This window comes from Pipra filicauda, unplaced genomic scaffold, assembly GCF_003945595.2.
Source record: "Pipra filicauda isolate LSUMZ 115617 unplaced genomic scaffold, ASM394559v2 scaffold104_size2351352_pilon, whole genome shotgun sequence".
NCBI lineage: Eukaryota > Metazoa > Chordata > Aves > Passeriformes > Pipridae > Pipra > Pipra filicauda.
Genome location: NW_024103485.1, coordinates 594555 through 606973, shown reverse-complemented (window position 1 = coordinate 606973; position 12419 = coordinate 594555). Strand labels below are relative to the sequence as shown.

The 12419-nt window shown below is 39.1% G+C and overlaps 1 protein-coding gene across 9 annotated transcripts in view; it reads left to right on the top strand.

The window, feature by feature from the left end:
• EPS8 (epidermal growth factor receptor pathway substrate 8) overlaps positions 1-12419 on the top strand; it is a 137774-nt gene that overhangs the window by 113731 nt on the left and 11624 nt on the right. For all 9 annotated transcript variants that reach the window (XM_039379359.1, XM_039379368.1, XM_039379351.1 and 6 more), the window contains 2 exons: positions 3917-4028; positions 4909-5052. In XM_039379359.1, coding sequence (XP_039235293.1) covers positions 3917-4028; positions 4909-5052 — 256 coding nt within the window. The remainder of the gene's footprint in view (positions 1-3916; positions 4029-4908; positions 5053-12419) is intronic.

Below are 12419 nucleotides of genomic sequence, written 5' to 3'. Positions count from 1 at the left end.
AAGGTGCACCATTAAGATTCTTTTAGTATAATTTCTGCGAAACTACCCTGTTTATCTATGATGTTAAATTGATGCTGCTGTCAAAAATGATATAGTAGAATTCCAACCCAATTTTAATTCTGATTTGCTTCATGTTTTTAAATATACTCTTTGCTCTTTTCAGAACTACAGAGAATGACAAGTCCGCTCTGAGATTCACCTGTCCTTGTTTTGATTGATTGTTTGATTTGCTTAGCTGCTCACTTAGTGCTCCATAGTCTCCTGCTTTTTGTTTTCTGGGCTGGTGTATAAGTACCCATTTTCAGAACAGTGGCTCTTTGTTTCTTCCATTCTTTTTCGAATGTTACAGAAAATGCCCTGAAATGTTTGCGCAGCAACCGGTACCTTTTTGCACATCCTCCCCCCTTCATTTTAGCCTAAAACTGAATAACTTGACAAGATCAAGTGCAGTGATCCTTGGCCTTGTCTGTGGGGAGAATTTCTACCAGCACAAGCTGTGGAAGTAGATCAGTAAAGAACTATTGGAATTGCTCCCCCATGCCAAACCATACTCCATATAAGCCATGTGAACAGTATTGTGGCTTATGTACCGTGGAAGATGTTTAAGCTAAGTTTTTAGGATCAGATTGCTGATCATTAGCTATTGTGATGAAAACCCTTCCATAATTCCTAGTTTTATTTCTACTTTTTAGCAGTGTGCTAAAAGATCCCATTATCAATCTGCATGCATCAAATTCCCATGTGGTGTGCAGGTTGAAGACTCAATTCTTTTCCTGAACTTTGGACTTACTCTTCATAAAAACAACAGAGTAGTCATCTCTTAATTGTTTCTTCAGACTTGATTGTCTGTTGCATTCTTGTCTCAGGACCAGTCAGCTTGAAATCTAGATGATGTGTACTAAAAGTTCCTTTCTCTTATCTGTAACGTGGTAAGGCCTGTTTTGTCCTTTCAGAACAAGAGTATTCTATGTAAATGTTGTTGCCTCTACTTCAGTTTAGAGAATGAGTCTAATTGCATTGCACTGTTGATGATATCAGTGTATCTGGCTGCAACTGAAAGTCGCCCAAGCCTCCTTTGTGGCAGGTAAAGAGAAATGGGTGTTTCTATGAGGCAGTTCATGAAAGGTGAAATTAGTCTTTTGAAAACTATGAAATGGGACATGCCACAGTGGTGCCTGTTTCTCACCACTGATTGTAGGAAGGAGTCTAGATGGCTGGTACTGATGCAAACATCCAAAGTGTGCCCCTGTCTCACAGTGCTTTCAACATGAAACGAGCTTCCGTTTGTTAATTAGCTCTTGAGACACATAAAACAGTGCTTGGTGGGAGCTCATTTAAAGTTGCATTTTGAACCATCTGTGAACAAAGGGGAATGGGTTTGGGGGAGCAGTGAGAAATTCATGCTGACCCTTTCTGCCGTTATTTGCTGGTCCTTGATCAAAGCTGTCCTACCTGTCCCCCTGTTGAGGGACAGGTAGGCTACACCTTGTCCATGGAAATTTTAATCACAGGGAATTTCAGTGGGACGTATTCCAACACGCCAGGACCTCCAGTAAGTAGTGCTTTCCTTGGGTGATGTAAATAAAGTGTCAGAATCTTAAACTTTCAGTGTGATATTAGGAATTTTGGGAACTCCAGTGCTGAAAGAGTACTAAATAATTTTCAGCAAGTTCTGTGGTGTTTCAAAGCTTTATGCTGTGTGGTTTGGTTTTGTGCTGTCATTTGAAGGAAAGCTCTCTGAAAGTCTGTGCAACGCCCTAGGCTCTCAAGGAGAGTGCACTGGAGAGCAAAGGGGTGAAATTATGGTTTATCTGATAGGGGGTAGGAATCACAGGAGTGGGTGGATGGATGAATGGAGGTAAGTGTTCAGAATATTTGTGTCCAGGGTAAACTGACTCTTTAGGATAGGCTTGAAGAATTAGTGTCTTCAGAAGCATGCAACCATTGCCTGGCCCATGTTCTGGGCATGTTGCTAAAAAAGTAAAATGTAGACGTTCATTTTAAATTCTTCCTGAGTGATGTTTCTTGAAGGAATCAGGATTTGGACAATCAGATGTGGACAAGGTAGGAAGACACAGTTATTGAAATCACAGAATCATAGAATGGTTTGGGTTGATAGGGGACCCTGAAGATCATCTCGTTCCACCCTCCTGCAGTGGGCAGGGACACCTTCCACTAGACCAGGTTGCTCAGAGCCCCATCCAATCTGGCCTTGAACACCACCAGGGATGGGGCATCTGCAGTTTCCCTGGGAAACCTATTCCAGTGCCTCAACACTCTGAGAGTAAAGAATTTTTTCCTAATATTGTAATAATGTAAACCTGTTCTCTTTTAATTTAAACCCATTCCCCCTTGTCCTATCTCTACATGCCCTTGTAATAGTCTTGCCCTATCTTTCCCATAGGGTCCCTTCAGGTAGTGGAGGGATTTTGGAAAGACAGCCTAAAAGTAAAAGCACTGTCAGAGCTGAGATAGTAAGAAAGGAGTTCAAAATTATATAAATTTTAAGTGGGTGGCAGAAAAAATTGGATTACTCACACATTGTTGAGCCTCATAACAGCTATTCTGCAGGTTGGGGTTTTCACTCTCTCCTTAAACACTTGCAGTGTTTCGTCTTTCTCTCAAAATAATCTTTCAATCTAAATATGACTCTTCCTTGGTTCTGCTCTTCAAGTCAAGTGAGACAGTTCTCCACAGCCATGCAATAGCCAGGTAACTGCTGGATTGCTCAGGCACACCTGGGACCCACGGTTACACAGCACCAGCATCAGCAACCATCTGCATTTGTATCCCTGTGCTGTGATGTGTGCAGCATTTCAAGCCATCAATTGCTGCATGCTTTCATTAGCTTTTCAAATATATTTATTTATTTTATATTTTATTTTATATTTATTTAAATTTATTTTATTTTATATTTTATTTTATATTTTATTTTATATTTTATTTTATATTTTATTTTATATTTTATTTTATATTTTATTTTATATTTTATTTTATATTTTATTTTATATTTTATTTCTTTTACTACTTATTTAGTTTGTTTTACTACCTGGTATGGATTTATGCAGTTTGGTGTAATTTACAATAAGTGAACAATATTATTGGGGGGGGGGTGTTTATTTTTGGACCTGTTTTGAGTGGGCTGGGAACTTTTCCACTTGAAGAGGTACTACATCAAAAAACCTAGTAGCTTCTTAACCAAAGGCTTTCTGAGTGGGTCATTCCTCATGCAGACAGAAAGATACAGAACTAAACTGTGGTGTGCTTTGTTCTGCCATGAACCCAGTTTGTAACTGCCAAGAAATTATTTCTCATTTTTAATTGATGAAGTAGCCTGAGGTTGTTAGAGTTGATGGTATCTTATGGTCAGTTAAGAAAACTGATCTAACAGTAGGTGAGTGTTTTTTAGAGTTTAATTCCATTAGGGTTTATGGCAAAAATTTATTCATCTACTATGAATTTGAAACAATTTATGATGAACACTAGAAATACGATTTCATACGAAGCACAAGCTATCAATTATATAGTAAGTATAGTTATTTTTTTCTGTAACAAGTGATTGTTTAACCTTCTGTAGGAAAACAAACTAAATATAGTGTACATGTTTATTTTAAAACAATGGCACCTGCTAATCCAAGTTGTTATCATACATCTTGCAAGCAGTGAGCTGATAAAGGTTATCAGTTCTTGAGGTCCATGTAGTTCAACCACCTCTTTCTTTTGTTTTATTTATTTTTTATTTCTTTTTTTGGCACTTAAATCAGTATATTACGAATAGGCAGTTCTACAGCAGCAGCATGTTGTGGTTGAGAGGTGGTTTTTTCAAAAAATGTTTTGCAGGTTGTTGGAAGAGGGCATTTGTGGTTTTATTTGCTTGAATGTCTCACTGAACAATAGTCTGATCTTTGCTTTGCAGAAACTATGAAGCACACAATAAAGCACAGAGCAAGAAATATGCCAAATGCAAGTACGAATTTGTGGCAAGAAACAACAGTGAGCTTTCTGTCACGAAAGAAGAGATCGTAGAGGTAATTTTGTTTGCAAAGAGAACACAAATTTCTGGTGCTACTCAAAGCAGAGAGTACCTTTTCTGTGGGCAGCGTGGCTGTCCTTAGTATTTGCTGCAATGTGTTTGATTTATGTCCCTCAATATGGAAAATTCAGTTTAATTTGTTTCGCGTCGTTTTTGCGAAGGGTGCTGTAGAGATCCGTGCTGGGAATATATTTGTGTGGGTTTTTAACATAGTCTCTGGTGTTGCTTTTAAACTTTTAGTAGTATTTAAAGAACTGGCTCTGGCAAACACTATCTGTGTATGCACTGGGTATAGGGACAGAGGAGTTGATTCACTGAAAGCGAGATACATTTGGAAGGAAGGGAGCAACAAAGATGGAAAATGTTGTGAATGAGATTGTACAGCAGGCAGTCAGATTTCTGGCTTTTCCTGGCCATCCTGCTCCAGTTCTGTGTTTACCCAGAAGTGCTGTCTCTCCAAATTTGTCCTCTCCTAGAACAATGCCCTTTTACTTGGGTTATTAATAATTATTTAATCCTCTTGTTGCCAGCATATGGGTTGTAGAGGTGCCAGCCTCTCTGTGCAGGTACTTGATTTTCATTCCCCTGTGTCTGATCCATCCCATGTCTGTGTTTACAGAGCTTCATTACACACTTCTCTTCCATGTCCTTCCCTGAGAGGCCTGTTTTGAAAAGTGCAATACAACCATGTAGAACTAATAGTGATGATAATCAAGGAAGCTACAGAGGTTTCTTAGGGACATATCTCTGTAAGATCTGTTGGCAGTCACAGAACCTGGCAAAGTTATGACTTTGTTTTGAAATTATGCACAGCCTAAGTACTGGCAGGAGGAAAGTCAGAAAAAATATGTAATTAATTTACCAAATTATTTCAGATTCTGGATGACAGAAAGCAGTGGTGGAAGGTTCAGAACAGGAGTGGCAGCACAGGCTTTGTGCCAAACAATATTTTGGATCCTCTGAGGAGTCAAGAAGGTGGTCAAGGATGGCCGGAGCCTGTGTATACCCGCACCATCCAGGTACTGTCTCCTGTTGGGAGCAAAACTTTCCTTTCAAGTGCAAATGTGTGCATGTGGAGGAGGAAGAGGTTCACAGCAAGGCTAAAATACTTGCATGTTCCACTGATATGTCAAAAAGAATTTACATTTCTTGTACAACATGAGGGTGATTTCTGTATTTCATAGAGTCCAGCTTGAGAATAAATGTGATAGAGACACAGCAAAATGTTTTACTTTGTTTGTTTCCTGATTATTTGCTTAGAGGTGGTAATTTGAATCCTAATGGATCTGTATGTATTTATTTTAATTGCAAATATCCTTTGTGGATTGATAGCTGTTGATGCCAAAGAAGGAGTTTGAATTATTTAAGGTAGGGTCATCTTTGTTTCTCCTAGGAGAGTGAACTGTAGCTTTCCTTTTTATTTTCTGTCTTTGTGTGTCTCTACCTCAGTCTTGATTTTTTTTTAATTATTGTAGTTTTGTAGTCATAAAAAAGGCATATTTGATTTTGAATTCACAAAACAAGGTATTTTTCAATTACTTTGTCTGTGCATCAGTAGCACTTTATTACCCTGACCTAATTCTGGTTTTCTTTCTTTCATGTAGTGGTGTGGAATTAAGATTTTTATTGTTGTTGTTTCTTTTACGTGTTCAACAGAATTAGAGAGTAAAATACTTTAAAAAAAAATAATCTTACGTCAGTGCAATTGTCCACCTAAGTAAGGATATACAGGACAGAGTTGTACTGCGTATTTTTAGACAAAATTTAAGGGGAGTCAGAGGCTGCTTAAATAAGAGGTTCTATTTTCTAAGACCTGTTTCTTTCCTTTTGTTTCCAATGATCTTGAAAGTTTAGGCAAACAAGCTTGGATTAAGCAGAAATTCCAGGCCTGCCTCCGAATCAGACTTTTTAAGTCCAAATGCAACCCAAATTTTGGTTAAAACTTGAAGTTTAATTTAATCTAATATTCATTCCTTGTCCCTGCACATTGCAGCTGATGACTGAAAACCCAGAAATGCCATAATGTTTTGCACAATAATGTAATAGACCTGTCTTGAGCTTGATGGGCTTGAATCAGACCATTTCTGAGCTTTCCTATCCATAATTGTTTGCCTGTAATGTATTGGCTCATTCTGAATTGATTGTGGTTTTGCCTGTCTGCGAAATGAAACATGCATCTAGAGTGCTTTTCAAATCCTGATTTAAAGATCTGACTTGTTTTTTAATTCATGTGCATGTCATTTTGTGTGTTTGGAATTTGCCAACAAGCCCTGAGCAGACCAAGTACAGTTTTGAGTAGAGGTTCTTAGGCTGTTCTTTGTAATGCACTGCAGGGTTTGCAGTTTTCTGGGTGAAATAATGACAGGGCATGGCATCTAATAAAGTAATCATTTCCACAAAGCATTCTTAATGGACCTATAAAAATTAGGGTCAGAGAACAACATTTAACATAAGTTTGTTTCTTTGCCTGCTGGCAGGTTACTCCCTACAGCTTGATCATATTCAAATGTGAGTTTGAAATACTGTGAAATTATTTAAGAATATAATGGATTGCACAAGATAAATGGAGTCTTTACCAAGAATGTCAGTAATGTTGTTCTTAACTTCATGGTGATTATTATAATTTTAGCGCTCCTGAGCGTGCTCATTTGTCTGTTCTCCTGTGATAGATACATGGTTCATTTGGGATCTGTTTGCATAACTCTATTTATTTTCGTAATGGCGCTGTGAGACATTGCTGCTATTTCAGAAAGAAGTGAGGCATTGAAGGGATGACTGCCTCGCCCAAGGTCAGGCAGGAGAGCTTGTGGGTAGAGCAGGAAATTGAAGCGGTTCCCATCGTTGCCTTTGCCAGACCCTGAACAGGAGCAGGCTCAGCACCTGGTGCTGTGCGGCTTTTGCTGCTCTCCTAAGTTGTCTTTGGTTTTCAAAAGACTGCCTTCAGAGTGTCCTGTCTGCTGTGGTGTGAGCTGCAGACATGAGCCAGCAGTGTGCCCAGGTGGCCAAGAAGGCCAATGGCATCCTGGCCTGGATCAGGAACAGTGTGGCCAGCAGGAGCAGGGAAGTGATTCTTCCCCTGTGCTCAGCACTGGTGAGGTCACACCTCAAGTGCTGTGTCCAGTTCTGGGCCCCTCAGTTCAGGAAGGATATTGAGGGGCTGGAGCAGGTCCAGAGGAGAGCAACAAGGCTGGTGAAGGGACTCAAAAACACAAGTCCTATGAGGAGAGGCTGAGGGAGCTGGGGCTGTTCAGCCTGGAGAAGAGGAGGCTCAGGAGAGACCTCATCGCTCTCTACAACTCCCTGACAGGAGGTTGTAGCCAGGTGGGGGTTGGTCTCTTCTCTCAGGCAACTATCAGCAAAACAAGAGGGCATGGTCTTAAGCTCTGCCAGGGGAAGTTTAGGTTGGATATTAGGAAGAATTTCTTTACAGAGAGAGTAATCAGGCATTGGAATGGGCTGCCCAGGGAAGTGGTGGATTCTCCGTCCCTGGAAGTTTTTAAGATGAGACAGGGTAGTGGTGGATTCTCCGTCCCTGGAAGTTTTTAAGATGAGACTGGATGTGGCATCAGTGCCATGGTCTAGTAACCACAGCGGTGTTGGATCAAGGGTTGGACTTGATGATCTCGGAGGTCCTTTCCAACCCAGCTGATTCTATGATTCTATGATAAGTGCTGTGTGCCAGGTTGATGTCTTCATTTACAGGTTAATGGCCGTCAGTGCATTGCTCGCCAAAGGATGTTTCCAGATTACTAAGAAGGATTAAGGATTCCACTGAAAGACATAATTATTTCATTTGATTATGCTACAGACACCCTTTCTCTGAGAGGTGGATACCTCATTATCACGATTATTCTCAGAGATGCAAAGTTTATTTTACTCTCCCTGTGTTCCCTTTCCTAGTGACCTCTGAGCCCACACATTAGTTTAGACCTTGATTTTTCACTCAGTCCCTTTCAGGATCCAGGTCTCAAATTGTTACATGAAAGCACTAAGGTGATACTTGCAGGAACATTGCCAGCAATATCCTAGATATTTCATCATCCTTGTGAGCTGAAGGCTGTAACAATGTCTTCTGGTCAGTTGAATTAGTTCCAGGCAACAGTATTTTTGCTTGTTTGGTACTTTTGTACTTTTTAGGAGAACATTTTGCTGAATTCTTCTATTTTCTACTAATGTTAGTTATTGTTTATAAGAGTTTTCTGTGGTGTTGGTCGTTTAATCTGCCTTTTAATTTTGAACCAACAGTGGTATTTCACCATCCCATTGTGTATGAATATAAACAGTTTCTCAAGCACTCTGATTTCTTAATTTCTGCAAGTATTGCTGGGGAACCTATAAAATAATTCATCATAGTATTTCCTATTTGCTGTGCATTTTATTACCTTTTTTTTAATACTGTTGAAAACAAAGTTTGAAGAACATAATTGGGATAGAGATGTGTATCTTGGTGGGCATGTTAATTAATCTCCTGACACCCTTTGTGAGGTGAGACAGTTGTGTTATCAGTGATGTGTATGAAATCTTTAGGCATAAAGAGTAAATGTTAAGTCAAATGCAGTCTTGTAGTCTTACTTTAAAAAAACATGACTGTTCACAGTGACAGGGTACATAAGAAGCATGTCTAAGGTAGATAAACACCAAGACAAAGGTCTCCACCTCATTTGGGACAAGTGTCCTTTGCCTTTCTTGGTGGTCGACCATAAAAACCTTTCTTTCAAGTCTCTCTGTTTATCAGCTCACCAAAAACACCTCTGTGGGAAGTTGTTTCCCCTCAAGCACAGCGTTTGTGACTCCAAGTTAGTGTCATACTCATCTTTTGCCAACTGGTATCCTTCCTGCAGATCATGAAGTGTTTGATAATGAAGAGATGCACGTGCCAGGTGTTTTGCCAATGAGATGTCATAATTCTTGACAAGGGACAGTATCTTTTTTTATCTCATTTCATATCAAATTCTCTTTAAAGCTTCCATCAGAACAAGACTTACTGAGGGCTTTAAAAAAGAAAAAGTTCTTTCCTATCCAGTTCAAAATTGATCCAATGCCAAATTATGGAATGCCATGTATTACACAAAACTGTACTGAGTGTTTGTAAAAAGGATTTGATTAATGATAAGACTTTGAAAGTCCCCAGTTTGTCCTTTCCTTCTTTCCTTCTTTCCTTCTGAGGATTAAACCCTAGCTAATAACAGTTTGAATTAGTAAATTCTGTCTAAATTTCCTGTAAATTCAGTAAAACCACAAATGTGGTGCACCCCGCAAAGATTTATTTTGGTGACTTTTAATGGGATTTTAATAGGCAGCTGTTTGTGTAACAGCTGAGCCCACCAAAGTAAACTCTGGCAAAAGACCTCACTTGAAATTTGCGCTTCCAGTCTTGGGCCTCATTGGCCCTTTTGCCTGAAGACAAGTGGTTGGTTCTCTCTTCAAATGAGTCTCAGGAAAACACCCAAACCACAATGCTGTTGACAAAACTGAGGCTGAATGCTCTGCATCCCTCTTGGTGGACTCCTGTCACCAGGAATGTGGCACTAAAATGTTCGGAAAGAAAGTAAACAGGAAGTTCTGTGTCTGTGTTAATGAGAACATTTCCCAGCACTAACACTAGTTGTGACTGTTTCCAATGCCTCTCTAATGTTAAGTATTTACCATAGTTTGAATATACATATTTCCTTTTTTAATACCAAAATGCATTTGAAAATATGTTGTTCCCAGTCTTTTACAATGATGAAGAATTAGGATTGATACCATTAGCACTTTTACTCAAACTTATTATTTTGCTTTCATTAAAAATAGGTTGAACCATACTGAATCTTGGGGGTTTTTTTACAAGTTGCAGCCTGTAGTGTGTTGAAAACAGCTTTGGAAGTTCATTTTTTTTTCCCTGTAAAAACGAAGGTTTTCTGGCAAGAAATAAGAAAACAAAATTTAGTCCCAGCAAGCTTTTCTGGTACATCCAGATTTTTAACGAGTGTATGTGTATCATCACAGTTCCGAGTAATTCAGTGGATTTGTTCCAATTTACATGAGTTGACGATTGCAAGTTTATTCTCAAAAGAAATAAAAATATGAGGAAGAAGGAAAAATAAAACCCAGAATTGTTCATTGTTCTTGTTGCTGTGAGGAAATGAGTGAGTAGCTAGTCAGCAAATTGTCCAGGCAGGTGATTCTGCCCCTCTGGTCTGCTCCAGTGAGTCCCTCTAGTCTACCCTGATCCCACTTGCAGTGCTACATCCAGCTCTGGGGTCCTCAGCACAGGAGGGACATGGACCTGTTGGAGCAAGTCCAGAGGAGGCCACCAAGATGTTCAGAGGGATGGAGCAGCTCTGCTATGAAGAAAGGCTGAGAGAATTGGGATTGTTCAGCCTGGAGAAGAGAAGGCTCTGGGGGGACCTTGTAATTGCCTGTCAGTACCTAAAGGGAGCCCACAGGAGGACTGCAGAGGGATGTTTACAAGGATATGCAGTGATAGAACAGGGTATAGTGGCTTTAATCTTGAAGAGGTTTAGATTATATTTTGCGAAGAAATTTGAGGCACCGGCACAGGTTGCCCAGAGAAGTTGTGAATGCCCTATCCCTGGAAGTGTTCAAGGCCAGGTTGAGTCTAGTGGGAAGGTGCCCTCTTGGGACAGGGGTTTGGAACTGGATGGAGTGTCAAGGTCTCTCCCAACCCATCCCATTCTATGAGTACATATCTGACAGCAGCGACCTTTATCTCATTTTCTGAGCTAACCAGCATTTCTGGAGCTAAAACAAATAACTACTTTTCTTAATACCTGCTGTGACTTAACTCTTATTGTTCTACAGTTGAAAGTGTTCTCTACATGCACCCGATGATCTTAAATCCATTGTCAGTTTTTTCTCTGGATTTTTTATTTTATTAAACCTCTTTCTAAGTTTTTGTCCAAGTAGGGGCTTTGAAAAGAGCTGATTGCTTATATGGTGTCACATATGTATGTTTTGGAGCCAGCACTCTCTTCCTTATTCAAAACAAGAATATGAGAATAAATCACTATGTGAGTTTCTTAGTGAGTAAGAAGAGTAATAATTAACACTGATGTTCCTTTGTTTTAAATTGCTAATGTGCATGAAATTTCAGGAGTGATGTGTGAGGCAGTTACCTTTTACCTTTCTGGCATTACTATTTGATGTGATTTACTCCATTTTCCTCACAGCAATTACTGGGAGAGCTTTCAGAGGTAACTGAATTACTCTTCTGATATCGAACCTCAAAAATTAATCTGTTGTACTGTGTAGTCACCAATTCCATAAGGCATGTTTGGTTCTTTTTGTAGCAATGAATAGAAGTGATGAGGTGAATGTGTGGATGTCCTCAAAAGATCTGGAGTTAAAAAAAGAAGAGTTAAAAAAAAGAAATGTTAAATGTGATTCAGATATATAATTGGCTTTTGGGCACTGTTCAACAAAATGCAAAATGCAAACTATGGTTTCATCTGTAAATTTAGAATTTGAGTGATGCTTCCAGAGTAATTTTTGTTTTCACTCCAGCAAGTTGTTTTGATGAAGCTTATGAGTGCAGTACAACATGTCTTTGAAACTACTCCAGTAGCATCCGTTGAGAGCTACGTGTGGTTTTTAGCTGTCACTTTTTCTGGATTATGACTGTGGTGATGTGCAGTGAATGCCTTGATTTTTAATGAATCCTCTCTATCATAAAAAAGCCCTACTTTTTCTTTGCATGTTTTTTTGAGTAGATCAAGGGACAGGTAGGTACATTGTGGGGATAACAGTCTAGTAATTGGAATCTGTGAACAGGATTAAAAAACGTGAATATCATTAGAACACTTTAATATTTGTGAAATTCTTAAATTCATTAACAAGCTTTTGGATATAGCATAGTACATGTATATATCATAAATTATGGTATATTTGCTATATACCTCGTAGGGCGCTCTCTTCCCACCAAAGGGCAAATTTCATAAATATAGTTATTCTGCTTGTTCTCTTATATATTATGCATTGCACTCTGCTTGTCATTTGACATTTTAAAAAGTATTGTCTTAACGTTGAAATAGCGGCCTAGAAAAAACTCATGGTTATTTTCTTTTATCTCCCCACAATGGACTGCACAAGGTGGACACAAAACTGTTGAGCGCTGAATGCCTTTGAACAGCGAAATGCTAAGATAAAAACAAACAAACAAAAATGTTTGTTTCAGTAACTAATACAATTAAAATGAAAAATTATCTACGGGAAATAAAAGACTGATTTCTCAGGCTTAATTGTCTGGCTGCAGAAGCTGATGGGGTGAGTTTTCTGCTGGTGTAACTCGTCTGGCTGCAATGGTCTCAGTTTACAGTCATGATAAAATGCCTTGTCCATCAGCTGGACTTAACTGAGCTGGAGATTCCTGTAGCAGGGCAGTTGT